The sequence below is a fragment of the Pterocles gutturalis genome, unplaced genomic scaffold (genome assembly GCF_000699245.1).
Source record: "Pterocles gutturalis isolate BGI_N339 unplaced genomic scaffold, ASM69924v1 scaffold404, whole genome shotgun sequence".
Classification (NCBI taxonomy): domain Eukaryota; kingdom Metazoa; phylum Chordata; class Aves; order Pterocliformes; family Pteroclidae; genus Pterocles; species Pterocles gutturalis.
Window position 1 is genome coordinate 1 of NW_010135310.1, and position 17,929 is coordinate 17,929.

At 44.9% G+C, this 17,929-nt stretch overlaps 1 protein-coding gene across 1 annotated transcript in view; it reads right to left on the reverse strand.

Annotated features, from left to right (window-relative positions):
* Positions 1 to 877: 877 nt before the first annotated feature.
* The window catches only part of LOC104467864 (protein eva-1 homolog A-like), a gene marked incomplete at its 5' end in the record, with an annotated part of 103,353 nt that continues 86,301 nt past the window's right edge, over positions 878 to 17,929 (reverse strand). Inside the window, 3 exons of the mRNA XM_010081819.1 lie at positions 878 to 1,248; positions 9,130 to 9,303; positions 13,240 to 13,404. Of these exons, the coding sequence (XP_010080121.1) occupies positions 878 to 1,248; positions 9,130 to 9,303; positions 13,240 to 13,404 (710 nt within the window). The remainder of the gene's footprint in view (positions 1,249 to 9,129; positions 9,304 to 13,239; positions 13,405 to 17,929) is intronic.

A 17,929-nucleotide genomic window follows, 5' to 3' on the forward strand; every position in this document is an offset into this window, starting at 1 on the left:
TATATATATTTAAAACAAAACAAAAAGAAAACCCTTTTCAACCTCTTTGAGGTTGTTAACTTCTCACCAGTCACTGACACATCTCTTATATTACCATAATTTCACTGTCGGAGGTGGGTTGGGTTGTTTGGCAGGGGCCAGCAGGGAGAACAGACTCAAAAAAATAATAGTATCCCTGAGGTGTCAGTAAAAAATAAAAAAAAAAAAAAAAAAATGTTCCCATTGAAAAGGAAGATGAAAAGACAGCCATAAATAACTGAATACACTATGGCAAACATCCAAGCACCGAGATGATTTCACGATGGAAGAATCCCTCTCCCCCCAACCCCCAGTTCTTAACAAGTCATAATTGCCGTTGGTTTTAATTAGGTTAATCTCATGGCTTCTGAAGTCACAAGACAACCGGTCAGGATGCACCTCCCCCTCCCTTCCCAAATCATCTTTCCAGATTTGTCATTTTGTTCACAGTTCTCCCACAGTCCTCAGGAAAAGGAAAACGAAAAGTCCTAAATGAACACCAAAACCTGGACGACTTCTCTCCCTGGCCAGGAGAGGAGCACACGTACCACAGCATGCCAAGCTCCATGTCCCACACGGGAGGACTGTAAATGTCACCTTCCTGCCTGCTCTTAAGCAACGAAGTCAGCAACCACCTTTGCTGTAACCAGAAAGTGTCCATGAAGAAGGGTGATAGCAATATGTCCAGGAGAAGCAGACGGGGAAAGCTTTATTGCTGTCCATCCACACTGCTCCAGGTAGCATGACTGAAAGGAAAAGAGGAGACACGATGCCCATGTAGTATTCCTTCCCTCTCTCTCCTCTATTGCCTGTGGAGGAGCTCCAGGGAGCAGGGCAGGATGGTTGTGCTCTCCATCACTTAGTAGTAACGGTTGAGGCTCCTGGTCCCTGGGATGTCGGGCTGGCCGTTCATCCAGATCTCCCGGATGATGCGCTCCCGCTCCTCCAGCCGCTGAGCTCGCTCCAGCTCCTCCGCCGAAGTGAAGACGTTCATGTTCAAAGTCCTCTCGAACCTGCGGTGCCTGCGGGCTGACAGGTCTGAAGTGGTGTCCGAATCGTCATCACTGTCGCTGCTGTCGCTGTCGCTCTCCCGCTCCCGAGGAGGTTTTTTGGCGGAGGAGCGTTTGCAGTCAGTTCGGCAGGAAACCCTTAGCACCAGGGCCAGCAGGGTCAAGACGAGTCCAATGCACACTCCAGAGACAAAATACAGAGCAGCCCGCTCGGGGTTTTCTGAAAGGGGAAAGAAAATTATTCTTCAGAACAACCCTTAAAATAACAAAACACACACAGCTCCCCTGTGCCCATACTAGCCACAGACTCTGGAGGGACAGAGCTTATAGAAGCACAGAATGGTTTGGGTTGGAAGGGACCTTAAAGACCATCTAGTTCCAACCCCCCTGCCATGGGCAGGGACACCTTCCTTCTAATGGTTGCTTTTACCTCCAAGCCTTCCCCTGCCTCCTCTCCCCAGGGAAATCAGGAAGGAGAATTTAAACGGTGGATTTGCTGCTAAGGCATTTGCCCACATGCAGAATGTGGGTTCACTGCAGTCATGGCTTGGAGTTGTCTGGAAGGGGAAGGAGCAGTGCTCAGAATTAAATGCTAATTCCAGTGGCTGTATGAGTGGGGTTGACACCAGGGCACAGCACACCCAGTAGCAGCTAAATGCATCTTGCTGTCACATCTATTATCATCGTACCAGCAATAAAGATGATTACAAAGCTTTATACGCTCTCTGTGCTGTGGCCCAGCTGAGATGGGAAGCCTTCAACATGGAAAAATGCATATTATTTATTCACAGGTTTCATTTTCTTATCTAAGGCAAGTGTGCTGGCTGTCCGCCCAGACCACCAAAACGCATACCTGTGCTCCACTACACAAGCATAGCTGGAGTATGCACACTAACAGGATGAATCCTGCAGAGCTGCATTTCAGAGGTGATATAACAAAACTCCAAAGGATCTACAATGCCTTTTAAACTGGGTCATCTTGTTTATTTACTACCTTCTTTTTTTTTTTTTTTTTTTTTTTGTGTGGTTCGTGAGACTACTTAGAAGCGTAATTATGATAAAGGTTTTTACTACAGTTCCCCTGGGCTGAATCATCTCACTTTATAGGTACGTTGAATGGGTGAAGTTGAACTGCGTAGAAGTGTCAAGGCCAGTTCTACTCTGCTGTGTCTGTTGGGAGTCCTGAGTTCAAGGATGGAGTCAGTGCCTCAGGTGAGTCTTATTCCTTTGAACTCAGCGATGGAGCTGTAACTGTTCCCACCAGCTGAGAGCCTGACAGTCAGCCCTGAAAGTTCTCTGTAACTAAAAGGCTCCACTCTACCTTCACATCCCCCCGCTGTGCTGTTAGAAACTGCCCTCTCTAGCTGATTGCCTTAAGACAAAGTTTGCAGAAGATGAACTGGAAGCTATTTGGAGATATTCACAACTCAACCGGACAAGACCCTGCTCTGACTTCAAAGCTGGCTCTAAATTCTAAGTTAGCCATGTCCTGAGTAGGGGTTGGACAAAGTGATCCCTGGAGACTCTTTCCAGCCTAAATTATTCTCTGATTCTGTGGTCAGATCCCAAAACCTTACATGTGCACAGTTCAAGGCAATGCACAGTTCAGTTCCTGGAGATGCTCATGGAGCACACACAGGGACAAAGCACCTTTGTGCTCATCACTTCTCTCCTACCAAATAAATCTCAAAGATGACTGACAAGCCAAGGTGGAGGAAGATGTCATGGTAGTTGGAAATCTGGCCAGCAAAACACAATGCCATTGATAGAGTGACTGCTGAAGATGGCATAGGGAAAAAAACAGGCTGAAGAGAGACTACAAACAAAGAGGAGAAAACTGAAGAAGCAGCATTCAACAAGCCCAACAAAAAGATAGAAGAGAAATGCAGCAATAGTGGGAAAGTCAAGTGAGACCAAAGCCAGAGGTTTTAAGCTAAGATATAAGGGGGGTTGAAACTAGATGATCTTAAAGTTCCTTTCCAACCCAGGCCATTCTATGATTCTATGAGTCTATGAGTCTATGATATTTTAAAAAAAGTGAGACAGCAAAAATACAAAGGTAAAAGAGAAGAGCAGGCATGAAGGATGTGCCAAGGGCTCTTGTAGCAGTCTGGCTGAGTGAAATCCTGCCTCTGATGAAGTTAATGGCAATTCTGAACTCGAGGGGCAGAACTCGAGCTGAAACTGCAGACCTGCTTGTGTGGTAGGAAAGCTGCCGCCCATCTGGTACTGTGTGAACAGTAAAGAAGTGGCCTAAATTCCAGAGATTTGAAAATCCCTGGAAAAGTGGAATCGCACCCTGGTATGTCTTCCACCTCCACATGCAATATAACTTAGGGCAGTAACTGCAAAGCTTTCTTTGGAAGTAGGCCTAAGGAGGATACAGGGAGTGTGGGAAGAACAAACGAGCAGGACTGATCTGTTTGTCCTGGAAGATGCTTGGTCCCATCTGCCTCCACTCTGCCTGGCTGATGGGATGCCAGGCTCTTCCCTGAGCACCACGTTCTTGCACACACATGGGCTTGATTTGGTCACATTAGTTCCACTGTTCATTCTTTTAAAGCAACTCATAAAAAGGAAAAAAATAGATTGGAGTCTGAGATGCAGACACATGCAGTTTCTCTTCCCCTGATTTTGTCCATGTCCTGCTTTTCCTTTCTCCTCCATCCTGCTTTTTCCATGCTACTGTTATCCAGCTCATGAGTAAGCTGCACCTCGATTGCTACTTAAGCAACCATTTTTCATCCCCTGCTTGTGCTTGTATGTATAGCCCTTCATGCAGTGCGACGGCTGTAATTGAATCTCTGGGCTCCAGTGGCATTTATGAGCTCCTACAGCTACTCTGTCAACATCTGAGACAATGTCTGGGCTTCCTCACTGAGCTGTAACCCTACATTCAACTGCACTCTTGGCATTTATCATACGTACAATCCGCTCGCACTGCAACATCTCTTTTTTTTTCACAGCAGAAAGAGCAACTTAAGCTAAAAACCACAGGCTCTGCTTTTTCTCAGTTGAAGTAGCCAAGTCAGCAATAGCCTAGAGTTGGGGGTTTGACAGCTGATCAGCGATTCTGAGAGCCTTCCCCATTGCGTGTTCTACTTGCAAAGACTAAAAAGGAGTGTAGTCTTCAGCAAAGGGATGTTCACCATCTTCCAAAAAATCGACGGTGTTTCAGATCCATCATGACAACAATGAAGCTCCTCAAAACACTGAGTATATTTCAAAAAACTCTTTAACTTGTATGGAGCAGGAGTTAACATGATTTTGATACGCATTCATGTGTGTGTGTGTGTGTACACCTGATAACACATGGACTTTGACCAGTGTCACTTTTTTAAAGCTGGGGATGACCGCTCAGAGATATGCTTTTCTCCTAAACTTCTAGCAGGACCTAGTTGCTGTCAATCTCTTTAGCTGGGGTTACCTTTCCCTTTCCTGGTATTTCTCTTCTTGGACTGAAAGCATTGATGAAAATGTCACTGATTCAAGTCTGAATTTAATCCATGCTGACAAAAGATATATGCTCTTTATAACCCTCTATACAAAAGCCACCATTTTCTAGGTGCTCAAACTGGCCAAAAATTAGAAACACATTTTATTTTGTTTTTCCAACCAAACCAGGAGCAATTACGGAGCCTGTTTCCTGAGGGCTAACAATCTGCTGGGATCATCAGCCCAGACTGCCATTAATTCCCCAGGAAATGCCCCAGGCCAAGGTTGTTATTGCTATTATAATAAATTGTTTCAATAAATAAAAACCGATCTAGGCATTAACGCTGCTGGCTTCCTGTGATGGCTTCATGCATTCAGAAACCTCAGTGGGGAGGAAAATTTCAGAGGGCCCCAGGAAAAGGTTCAGCATCAAGAATGGCCAGAAAAACAGTAGGAGCAATATCTTCTAGGGAATTTACAGTGAGCCCCACAGGCTGCCGAAATCCCCCGGTAGAACAGAGGAAGCTCTCCAGGAGCTCCTTATTAATACGGCTCAGGGCAAGCAATCTAAAAGTTGGAATGATCTCCCCCGGGTTGTTTTTTGGAAGCCCCTTGTTAATAACTTGGCAGCAAAGCTCTGCTTGCGGAAGAAGAATAAAACAGGGATTTGTGGAGGTTTCCCTCCAACTGCTTCAGCCTGAATGCAATGACAAAACTGGAATAAGTCCCCTGCCCAAAGGGAGGCATTGGAAGTGCTCTGATACAACTTGAATATTTAATATTTATACAACCACTAGGGATGGTTCAGGTCTTGCTAGTAGACTGTGACTGCAAAGACAGTTCCAGCTGTCACCGAGGCTGGTGAAGTCTTTCCAAACACTCAGACAGGTTTTGGAACAGGTCCATGACAAATAGTAAGTCTGAGGTTTGCAGGCAGAGATTGCATATGATTAAAAACCAAATTCTATAAAGAAAATCAACTTTCAAATTAAGGGTATCCCTGAGTCTTTTGCAGGACCAAACTCTAAACAGTATTTATTTGTTTGATCAGCTGATGAATTCACTCCTCATTGACACTGTTCACTCTTTCTCCTTATTTCTGAAGAAATGTTATTTTCAAGGTTCTGGAAGCTGGGATAAAACTAACATCTACCTGGCTTTGATACTCCTAACCACGATGATAGCTGCAAACAGATTTGATGGTGAAAACCACCACTCCAGCAAAGAGGCTTTGCTTCCTGCTGTGCTGTGATTTTTCACTGCTCAACAGGAATGTTCCCAGCTTTTATATGGGAACATCAGTCCAAAAGGTGGTGGAAATAAGCATTGAAGGTTTTGCTAATACTGGCACTTCTCTGTGCACTGCAAGACTCCGCATGTCTGGAGGCTCTACATCAGCAGCTGCCCACCCAAACCTGCCACTTTGTGCAGATGATGCAGACATCAGTGAACACAGAGGGGATCCCACTGATTTGCGGATGCTCTCCCCAGGCTAAGAGAAACCCCTCTACTAGGAGGCAGGAAAATAGTGGATTGTCCTTTCAAGCACACACTTTACCCATAAAATACCAAGTGCCCGTAGCTTCGTTTTCCTTGAGTGGGTCGGAGGGTACACACTACCCTCTGCCACAACACAAAAAACATCGTTATACGTTGCCTCTGTCTATTCACAATTTTCTCTTACAAAGTCCCATTTTGAGCCAAGTCACCGGCGCAGGGAAGCCCTGAATGCAGCACTTTCAGTCTGCAGAGTTTACCTGAGGGACACTTTTACATCACGAAACAGAGCAGTTCTTGCACTAATGTTTCCCTGTGGCACCGGATCTGCGGTCAGGAGCAGGTGGAAGACGTGTGAACCAGAACCAGCCCTCCCCGGCCACCCGATACCCGGCCTCTCCTGAGCCACTATAATGGCTCCTCTGTGGACACCAACAGCTGCTGTGGCTTAAGTCGCCCTCAGGGTCCCAAACTCGGGTGAGTGCAAATATTCCAACTGTTCTGATGGTCCAAATCTGCAGTACAAAGGGCACGGCTTTGCAGTGCTCTAGTTTTGTGCAGATAATATCTGTGCCCTGTGACACAGCTTGTCTTTTAACTCATAATCTAAAACCTCTCCATATTCACATATAACAAAGTAAATCACGCCAAATCCATCCTCTTCACTAAAAGCAGAGGGCTAAATTGCATGCAGCAGATGAAGATGGCTTAGGGCATCTGCTCTTTCAATCCATGGGGCAGCCATCAACTATTTTTGTACAAATAATGAACTGAACACATCTCTCATTGAGACTAAAACTCATCTAGCAGCCATGGTTTTGTGCACTGGAAAACATGAGCAACAAGCTCCTGAACTCCTCACTGGAAACCAAAGTTGTGAGGTCTGAGTTTTACCTGTTTGACATCCAGTGGGTGTGAACACATCACAAGGAGACCACATCATGAGAGGGCAAGCAAATCCCACAGCAACAAGACAGTTAAAGCCGTCCTTATTTATTATTTGTGCTACAGGAAAATCTGGAGGCTCTTGCCAAGAGTGACACCTTGTGAAGAGGATGAATGGAGGCCTTGTGCCCGACAAAATCAATGCAGGGTCAAACAGTTCTGCTGCGTAAAAGGGAGCAAAGTCCATGAGGTAGTGGCAGCAGCAGCCCTGAATCCTAGTCCCAACTGTATCCGACCATAAATCCTACAACCTTCTGCTGCCCATTACTGTTCAGATGGGGAAAATAATGTTAACAGCATTTTATTTTTCAGTAAGGTTGGGAATGAAGACATTTTCATACCAAAAATGGCAGCTGTAGGTAAGAGAGGGGAGAAGAGTGATAGGCAGAATCATAGAATCATAGAATCATTAAGGTTGGAAAAGACCTCAAGGATCATCAAGTCCAACCAACACCTCCTAACTCACTAAACCATGTTCCTAAGCACCACATCTACACGTTTCTTGAACACATCCAGGGATGGTGACTCAACCACCTCCCTGGGCAGCCTGTTCCAATGTCTGATAACTCTTTCAGTGAAGAAATTTTTACTAATATCCATTTCAGTGAAGAAATTTTTCCTAATATCCAGCCTAAATCTTCCCTGGTGTACCTTGAGGCTATTTCCTCTTGTCCTATCACTTGTTACTTTAGAGAAGAGGCCAGCGCCCACCTCACTACACCCTCCTTTCAGGTCATTGTAGAGAGTGATAAGATTCATTGCTTTTTCTAATCTTTCCTTAGAGAAGCCCATGCAAGAAAAAATATATCCTACTCAGCTATCTTTCATGAAGAATACTACTAATTCCATTTAAGCTGCAAGCTTCTTAAAGGTGACTGGAAAAGCTGGGTCCTGATGCCACCACTGGACGTGTAGAAGGGCAGAACTTTGGATTCATTGTCCTTTTAGAAGGAAATGTGCAGAAACACTCTTACTAATCTACTCAGTGATTCCAAAATGCAAAGCCCAAGTTAGTTGTTTCAAATCCAAATACTTGTCTGTAGCAGCATGGTGGTAATTAAGCAGGAGCAAGAGCATGGCAACAAGAATATGTCTGTATTTAATGAATTAGCAAGACTGAATGGCACACAGACATGAAAAACTAGCTCACAAACATTGGAGTTTTAGTTCCATAGACCTCAGTGCTCCAGAACAGCATAACTGCATTACAGCGGTGTTAGCAGACTGGCCGCAGCACACAGAATCATTAACAGCATGTGGTAAAAGAGCAACACATTAATATTACTAGCAAGGTAATATTTCTTGTCAATAAGCATTGCGAGGTAATAAGCACACAGACTTTTCACTAAACAAGTGGAGAACACTGCAGTCCCATAAGAAAAAGTGACCACAGACAGCATGTCCTGCTTCAGGGGACTAGTTACCCAGAAACCAGGGTGCTCCTTCTGGGGAAAGCAGCACAGATTGGCCTGAAGTATGCTGAACTAGTGCATCTGATGCAATTCAGCCAGTGCTCCTTTTTCGGGGGGGTTAGGTCCTGCAACTCTGTAGGCGATCTCTACTGCTGACAAGGTAGATCACGCAACAGTGGAATGGGAAATATTAGCATTAGATCACCTGCCTCTGCTCTGCTTTTTGCTATCAATGGTATTGACCCCAAGCACTCAGTAGGGCACACAGTCTTTATTTCAGCTTTTAAAGTGAATCTTATTAGAAGACCGCTCCTCTGCTACTTGAAAGACACATGTGGGTGAAAGCTAAACTGCAATCCAAGGAAATCTTACTCTAAACTAGATTTAAATACACAATTAAGCAGACTCTCAACTTACTTCATCTTCACACTTCTACTGAAGATAAGCCAAATTCTCTCAAGCAGTGTAATGATCTGAGTGTTGCTTATTTTCCAAATTACAGGACAACAAGCTTGCCTCTCTAATGAGCCAGGCTTTGATCTCCAGGAAAATGGAACATTAGGAACAATACCACACGTAAGATTACATTGTTATTTAACTCCAGATGAGAGCAAATCCAGTGGAAAGCAGAGCACAATAAACCCTGTTACACGCTGTCTGCTAGAGCTGCCCTGCTCAGGTCTTTCAATTTGCCGAGAAAGGAATGAAAAATACAAACAGTTCAAAGAGGCAGATTCAGGTGACCGTAGGCTCAATGGAGGGTCCACAAAGAGCTTGTGAGAGCCCAGTGAGACGGCAGTCACGAGACCTACCTGTGACAAAGGCATACGCTGCTAGGATGTTGCTGAGCAGTGCCATCTCTGTGCTAACGCCCACAGGCTCCATGCTGCTGTTGACCGCCGGCGGTTGTGTCTCATCCACAGGGAGCTGGAAGGGGGTGTTGTCTAGAGGGTAGAAGGTGGCCGATCGCCCTTTCTTCTTCTCTGCTTTGAAACAGAAAGGGAATGAGGAATGAGGCACATGCCCCAACCTACCCTGCCCCATCCCCACCAGGTCAGCATCCGCCTTCATAAATCCGGAGCCACTCAACAGCAAGTCACCTAAATTTGCCCCTTTTGGGGGGGCAACTAAACCTTTTCAGGTAACTTCCACTGTGCATATACCCTGTCTGCATGCAGGCAGCATCTTCTCTTCCCCGTCTCCTGCTCGTTCATGTCACCACTTAGACACACCCACCCATGCTACAGTAAATATACCATCAGGTTTCTTTTCTCTTATGTAAATCAAAGGAGTCTTTATCAACAGCAGGTTCAGCTAAGCTTGTAATAAGGCTTGGAAAACACAGGCAGAGCTGGCAACCCTCTGCCAGTGTCGCACCGTAGCGATCCATCCACACCTGGCAAACAGACGTGCTTTCTCTCCAGCCTTCGCGGGAAGGGCAGACCTGAGTTTACGACTTCCTTCAGAAGCCTGCTCGTATTGCGTTTCACCCAGACACCACTTCCCCTTCGGAGAGGTGAGTGAACATGGGTTAATGATTTGATTTTATTTGTTAAAGACTGGAGCTAAGGAGGCAGCTAATTCCAGGAGGCTCAAAGAGACCCTTTCAGACCTTATCAGCTCACTGCTGAGTGCTCCCGGCACCTTGATCTGCAGGCAGACACCCCCGCTACTCACAAAACACTAATTGTTTTAAACACACAAAAAAAGTTGGTGCACAGCATCCAGTTCCATCACCCATGTGATTGCTTATCTGTAGCTATTATAGTTTTCCAGGCTCCTTTCCCTGGGTGTCTGGCTCTGTCCAAAAGCAAGCAGCACAACATAAAATCTCAGATTTGTAGCTTATCTGCAGGTATTAAATTCGGGAAGCTGCCAGGTCCATCTCTGATAATGCCATCAGTGCCATGCAAGCAAAAGCACTCCGACAGCAGCCACGATGCGAGATGGTCTGTGTTCACTGGCTGCCCGATCCGTCTCTTTTCCCTGCAAACCCATCATGTTCAGCTTCCCGCTGTGCATGCCAGGGAGCAGCTCAGCCCAGGGGAACAGTAACAGAAATTGAGGGATGTCAGAAGAACAGGTAATACTGGATGGAGAGGGACTGAGTGCATCAATATGCATGCAGCAGTACCAACTGCTAATCTGCTTCGGAGGAGAAGCGGCAGGGATGGATGTCCAGGTGTTGCTGTTAAGGGATCAGCACCAGGGAACGCGGGCACGGTTGTATCTCTGCCACCGAATAGCGAATAGCGGCATAGCGTTGGGAAAGCCACACATTACAAGCTACAAGGTGTTAATGACTGGCCCAGAAGCAAAGTTTTCAAATGTGGGTGCCTGGGTGCCAGACCCAAAAGGGAAAAATATCGCAAGAGCCTCTTGTTTTAGGAGAACAGAGATCACTGAGGATCAGTTGTACAAATGGAGGAACTGAGGCACAGAGCGCAATAGCAAAGCTTTGGAAAATCTTTTAAATCAGATGCAGGCATCAGAAATACCAACATGCCCTCTAATCTTTCCTATTTTCTCCCTGTCAGGTTAATCTATCTCCGAACAAGTGGTTGGCTTTTTCTCTGTCACAGTTCCTGCAAAGAAATCCATGGAAGCAGGGTAAATTCTTCATTTCTAAAAACCAAACCACTGTCCTCCTGAAGATGTCCTGGGTACTATGCATCTAAACTGAGGCAACTGAGTCCTGCCATTAGTTGACAGATCCTAGAGAACCATGCCCTCCCCATAGCAGACACCTAAAACTTGATGCATTCGCTCATTCCCACACATCTAGGACACCCCAGGGTCAGCAGGACACCCATGCAGAGATGGCAGGTATGAGAAAGGATGAGGGAAAACTCTCACCCTTCTAGGGCAGCATCTAGAAACCAGGTGAACATCACAGGTCACCTCAAATGAGACGTTTATATGGGGGTAACTGAATCCTGCCCAAGCTGTCTACATACTGAGGTCTGGCTCTGAAATAGTTAATCTAAAATCCCATTACAATCAATGAAAGTGAAGGGCACCACCAGGATATAATCTCATATATATTTCATAACTACAAACCTAATGGTAAAGAGGACTGCCAAGTTAGATGGCTCCAGGTTCCTGCTAGGTCTTTGAGATTTTTCTACAACTCTGCATTGAAGTCCATTTAATGTGGCTGGGCTGCAGCTGCACAGAGATGGTAGGATATAAAGCGGTGCTCATATCCTGGATCTCACCAGAACCAAGGTTTAAATTGTATTCTCAGTGGGGACTTCCCCATGTGCTTGTGCTAGATCAGCCAGGAAAGGCTCAGATGAGCCACTCAGATGAATCACTTCTGCTGGGTTTTGGACATCCCTTCTAAACCATGCTGGGCAATAATGGTGTCTTTTGGGAGAGACAATAAGGCATAACTCCTCTCATGTAAGACATAAGAATAATCTTTTTTATTTCTGACTTGTCCAAAGAACAGATGCAATCAAACAAGTTTTAAAAATGAATACTCATCTGCATACACTGCACTCCAGCAAAGAGCACCACAAAACCACAGAACTGGTTTTGTCATCTGCAGGATTGTACAAGCACAGACAGGGAACACTGAAAATGATTGGGGTTATTATGCAGGAGGGAAAAGACAAACAAACAGAATTTCACAAGGGCCACGTGTTTCTACGCTACACGGTTCCCCAGTCTGTCATTCATTCCAGGACCACACTAAAAGACACCCCCTTTCCTCCTTGCTAGCTTTGAAGACCTTTTCTTTGCCTTATCAGCTCACCTACTACTCATTTTCTCTTCACCATCCTTTCTTAGCTGTTCCCAGTCACTTGAGCTGTTTCCCTGTGACTTTATATCAAAGTTGAGCAAGATTATTTCAGCCAGCAGTAAATCTGTCCAACAACACTTTTTGAGCATAGAAGATGCCAGGCTGACTTTAGCAAATAGTTTTAATAAAAGAAGTAAAAGGGGAAGGGACATTACAGAAATGTCCAAATATTTCCTTTTGCTATTTTTGAAACATTCTTTTAGCTTTAGTTTCAAAATTACATATTTGTTTGAAAAGGAGCGCATATTTTAAAAATTAATGAATAAACAATGTGAAAATTAAACAAAAGGTGTCATTTGTAGAAGTGAAATGTTTAGATGAATGGAAATGAGTTCAGGATTTTTTTTCTTGCTTAAAAGAATCACCAGGATCACCGAATTTATTTCAGCCTGACTCTAAATTATTTGCCTTGACAATTTTTCAATAAGGCCTCCAAACTGATAAATGTTACTGACAACTCTTTATTATCTGATTGGATTGATTATCCAGGCTGTTGATTAACTTTGCCAGGACTGTAGACAGAGACAATACCCACAATGCCCATACCCATTCTAGAGCTGAATCTCTGAGAGCAGAGGCTGGGAATTTCAGAAGTAATGTCACGTACCATCTCCTGCGTGTTGGGAAACAAAACGCAAAACCATCAACTAACCTAATACATGCTCACCTGTGCTTTCCTTTATTCATACACCATCCCTTCCTCCTACTCACCTATCCCTATACATAGCTAAGATTTGACTTTATTCATATCTCTTGTCTTCGCATTTTATGAAAATAGCATCATATTTCAAAGTTCAGTTGAAAACTTCTCTGTCCTTTGTGAGGCAGATCCACTGTCTCTGTCCTGTTGGTTTTTTTTTGTTTGTTTTTTTTTTGTCACTGCATTAAACAGGTCTGCAAAGTATTTCTGTGATGAGTTTTGACATGCATGGCTATTTCAAGAGACCCCGTGTGACTTTCACAGCTCACTTTATTCTGTCGCTGATCACGCCTTGAAGCTTCTCTTTCTGACTGTGACATGGATGGAGTTTGGGAAGAATGCAGAAACCCAGATAAGGGGGGATAGAAAGGAACAGCTACCACAACACAGTTAGGTCGTAATAGTCATAGCTACCTGGTAGAGCACGCCCTATGTTGGAAGGAGAGACATCAGAAAGGAACACGCCGTCCCCTATAACATTGGGATCGAACACTCTTGGACGCAGTGGAAAATGTGGCTTCTGAAATCCTTGGTAATTGGTTGGTCTTGGCTGGTTTTCATGCAGAAGCTTCTTGGGAACTGAAAGAGACGAGTAAGAAGAGCACAGTTGTTAGAGTGAGTTATTTCAGATGGCCAGAATGAGAATTATCACATGATGCTACAGGATCAGCTGATAATTATATCATGTGCAGCCCAAACAGACACTCATTTACCACTACGATGAATGCTCTCCAAATGCCAGCACAGAGACATTCAACGAGAGAACACTGGAAACCATAAACTGATTAAGATACTGTTTATTTGCAATTAAGCTTTGAGACTAGACTAATGATCAGAGTCAGACATCTTATTTAGACACTGATCTCAGAAACTGAAATGCCTAGTAAGCCAGGCTTTGGCCCCAGCCTTACGCTTCAGCGTACTCCAGCTGGACACCCCTGTTCCTACCATCACAGCAGGCTGGGCAGGAAAAGGTATGGGCAGCTGTCGGGTATTCCTGAATTGCTGCCTCTCGCCAGCCATCAAGCTGCTGGCTCAAGACCACACATCAGAAGTTTCTGTCCACTCTGGATTCACAACACCAGCTTCTGGAGGAATCATAAAGATTAAATCATCCACCACCTAAGTAAGAAACCCTCCCCACCCAGGGAGATCTAAAATACACCGGTTCCCATTGGGCTTTAGGCTTTAACGAAGCTGGGAAAGGCCCGTTCTCCATTCCCAACATACTGAGAATGAGGGTGAAGACTCAGCTGATCCCTGCTGCTCTCCGTGTTTTGTCAGCAGCAGCATTAGCAATATGCAGGTGAGGTAGACTAGTATGTGACAGTTGTGTCAGCACATCTGCGGTCTCTTCTTTGCACCAAAGCATGCAAAAAAATTTTCCTCTACCTGATGTTACAAGGCCAGCTCTTCAGATGTACATCCAGGTAAAGAAATCAAAATCAGTTTAACTACCTCAGTGTACATCCACTGCAGGTGAATCCACACAGAAATTCACTAATTTGCCCATTAGGGACAAAGCAATGTGTCATTTACGGAGCTGAACCAGTTCTCTGCCTTGGCCACGGCCAACACCTGAGGCTATTTCAGAGCAAAGTGCTTTTCCATACAAAGAGAAGAAACAGATATACAGGCTGCTCTGCTCAGAAATTGGAGGAACAGAGTGATAAAAGACAAAAATAAATAAATTAACATTTCTAGAGGAGAAAGATTTATTTTCCCCATCAGTGACTGTATACTAATACATAAAAGCACCCTTTTGTCCCTGCAGGCAACCAAGACTTCAGTGTGTCAAAGAGAATGAGGTACGAGTTCATTAGACCCACAAAAACCCCAGGAGAAGATTTCAGTTCTCCTTTCTTCAAGTCTAAAGGCAAACGCCTCTCTCATCCCAAGCAGGCTGCCACCTCCTGATGCCTCAGTTTCCCCAGTTGTGGATCGTGCTATCTCTCATCTCCGCTCTTCACAGGGGTGTGAAGAAGAGTAATTAAAAATGCAAACCACTTTTGGCACAAGCATGAAGGAGGAAAAAAAAAAACCCTGGAACTGAAAGGAAATTCCTGCCTGGCCCCTGCAGCTAATCAGCTGCCAAGCTGGAGCGTGAGATTTAATCACGCCCATTCAATTTGCCTGCATAACTACAAATATTCCTGGTGGGGGAAGTGATCCAACCACCTTGTTTACATTGTGTTCGACTTACTGTCTTTGCTGAGGCAAAGAAAATTGTAACTATATTTACGGACTGACCTCCTATATTAGGCTGCCAAGATATCAGCACTGAAGTTCTTGCATTATTAGTAGAGTCATGCTAGGTCAGGAAACAGACACAAAACCCCACAGCTCCTGAATATCAAAGAGCTGGCACAGCACTTTCTAGTGAAACCTGAATTGGCAATGGGCCTCTGATGGGAAGGCAGCAAAAGAAATACATCCCCTGTCAGGAACTAGACAGAGGTACCTGTGCCAGAGAAATATCAGAAAGTCTGGGGCGGAGGTGGGTAGAACAGAGATTATCCTACAAACCACACAGTCAGGGAGGATTGCAGTGCTGGGTACCTCATCTGAGGCACCCAAAGGGACCCAGAGGGCTCAGGGCTCAGCACCCTCCAAAAATAAAGATTCCTTTTGCTGTATTTCAGGCTGAGGACCAGAAAGGCATTTAAAAGACACAAGTTAGTTTTCCCTTACACACTTTTCATCCAAACTGCATCCCAGTACCCTGCTGATACGCATTCAATGAAGAAAATGAAGCAAAAGGAATGCACAGGTAAATTTTTAGCAGATTTTGGCTAGTCTTTCATGTTTCAGATTGTCTCTTCTTCATAAACACCTCCTTTCACCTGCCAGCATTCACAGCCATCCCTGAGGCAGAACACAGGCTGGATGGAGCTGCGTCCTTCTTCGAAAAGGTGACACCACCCAATACTTAAACATTTGAGAGAAACAGGGGGAAAAACCCCACAGCTTTTCCTAAGCACGCCCAGGGAACTGAGCTATGGCTTTCCCACCTTGGCATCTGTGCCACCACCACTATGAATGCTACCGACGGGACTGGGAGAGGAGTCAGGGTAAAGCAAAACATTGCTGTATCAGTAAGGAACTTGTTAATGGCATCCCAGGGAAGGATGGAGATGGAGAAATATTCAGAGGGAAGCATTCATAGAGCCTATATTTAATGTCACAGCACCTTAAAGGGGTAGGGTAGTGCTGTTATCCCTTTGGGATCACAATAGATGCTTGTCTGCATTTCAGCAGCTAAGACCCTTCAGAGCTCTGGAAGCAACTTAGTGCAATACAAGATATCTACAGCACATGAACCTTGGCCTTTTCCGTTTCAAGGGTCCATTTTTCTCTGTGGACTCCATAAACATCTTGAGGACATCTTGCCAGGCAGGGCCAGTCTTGGCAAAAAGTAACTAGAGCGACAGCACGCAGCAAGTCTGTTCTTCTAGTTTATATGATGCTAAACCAATACACAGCTTAGATAGCTTGATTTAGAAAGACAGTAAAATGGAAAGGCTTTCTCAAGCGCAAAACACCTCACAATTTCCAGTTAGCTTCTGTGTGGCAGCCAACTCTACAAGAAAGATTAAACTTCTGGTTCCTTTGAAATACCCTCCTTAAATTCTCCAGAGAGGAGTGCGTCTGACATGGCATGGCATGAACTGAAGCGAGGTGTCGAGAAAAAATATTTATGATTAAAACCACCAGAAGAAAGTACCTGGGATTTTAGTCTTATCTCAGCATTAAGACCAGAAATCCTGGCAGGGAAGGGTTGGCACTTGGCCTGCTGCATTCAATCAAGCAGAGAAGTTAAAACAACTCAGTCAGCAGAACAAGTGATATATGTGCACAAAAGGGGAAGAAACAGGGCCTTCAGTCAAAACATTAACACACCTGATAGTCAGGAGCCCTGTGCCTTAAAATGCACATGAGAAATGAGCTGGGAACATCTGGAAGAGAGGTGAGTTGTTCTGGGGACCTTTGGTCTCTCAGGGGTAGCAGTCGGTACTGAGATGTGGGTATTTATCCAAATCATAAAATTATCCAGTAACTTGGGCTGGGCAGCTGAGCGGCGCAGGCAGAGGTGTATAACATTCAGGATAGCAAGACATTCTCTGCCACCCACCCTGGGGTCCAGACCGGGCATCACCGTATCGACTCTGTGCAAGTGAGGACTTGATCTGGAGAGCCAAGTGTCACTTTTGCTGTGACATCCCATGAAGGCGCCTGCAGAAGGTAGTTCTAGGTGACAAACCTGCAAGGGAGCTCTTGGATCAGCAGGTTCATTCCTCTGCCATTACAGGCTTTCAAGTCTTCCCATAATCTCTCTGTGTCTGTTTTAAAAGCAGTCTCAGCTCCCAGCTCCCACTGCTTGTCTGTCTGATTCAACATCACGAGAGCAGCAATTTGTACCAGTTCCCACCCCAAGACCTGCATTACCCACTTGCAATGAACTAATGGTATCAATCCCCCACCAAAACCTCTCTGCCACTGCCTGCCAGCTTCCCACCTGAAGGAACAGGGACAAAGGAAAATCAAAGCTGGAGCGTGCTCTTGCTGGCAGAGCAGACCCACCAGCATCGGGTACAAGCAACCAGCAGGACAGTGTGAAAAGGCACATGCTGGTGCTGCTGGCAGCGTCCTTATTTGTACTCAGCAGAGATTCCTTCTGCTGGGATTTTCACACAAGTGCTCTCTTGTGTGGACAGAAAACTGAGGGCTGATGAAAAGAAAAAGCTACTGTGCCTACAAGCAGCAAAATTCTGAATTACAGTGCTAAGAGATGGAAAAGACCCGCCGATACCTCACCTCCTCGTTCACTGAGATCACTTGCGGTATGTTTTCTACTATTTTGATTGATCTAGTTTTAAACACTCCAGTTCGGGAGGTTTGGCTAATTATCACAAGAGATTATTTTGCAGAAGAATGTTGCTCTTTCTGAGGAATTCTATTTCAACACGCTGCTGAGTGTTTCAATTGAAGCGCATATATTATTCTCCTAATCACAACATTTGACTGCTACATCCCCCACATTTTACAGATGGGGAATTGGCACAGGGACAGAGTCTTGAATGTGTTTAAATATCAAAATGATTTG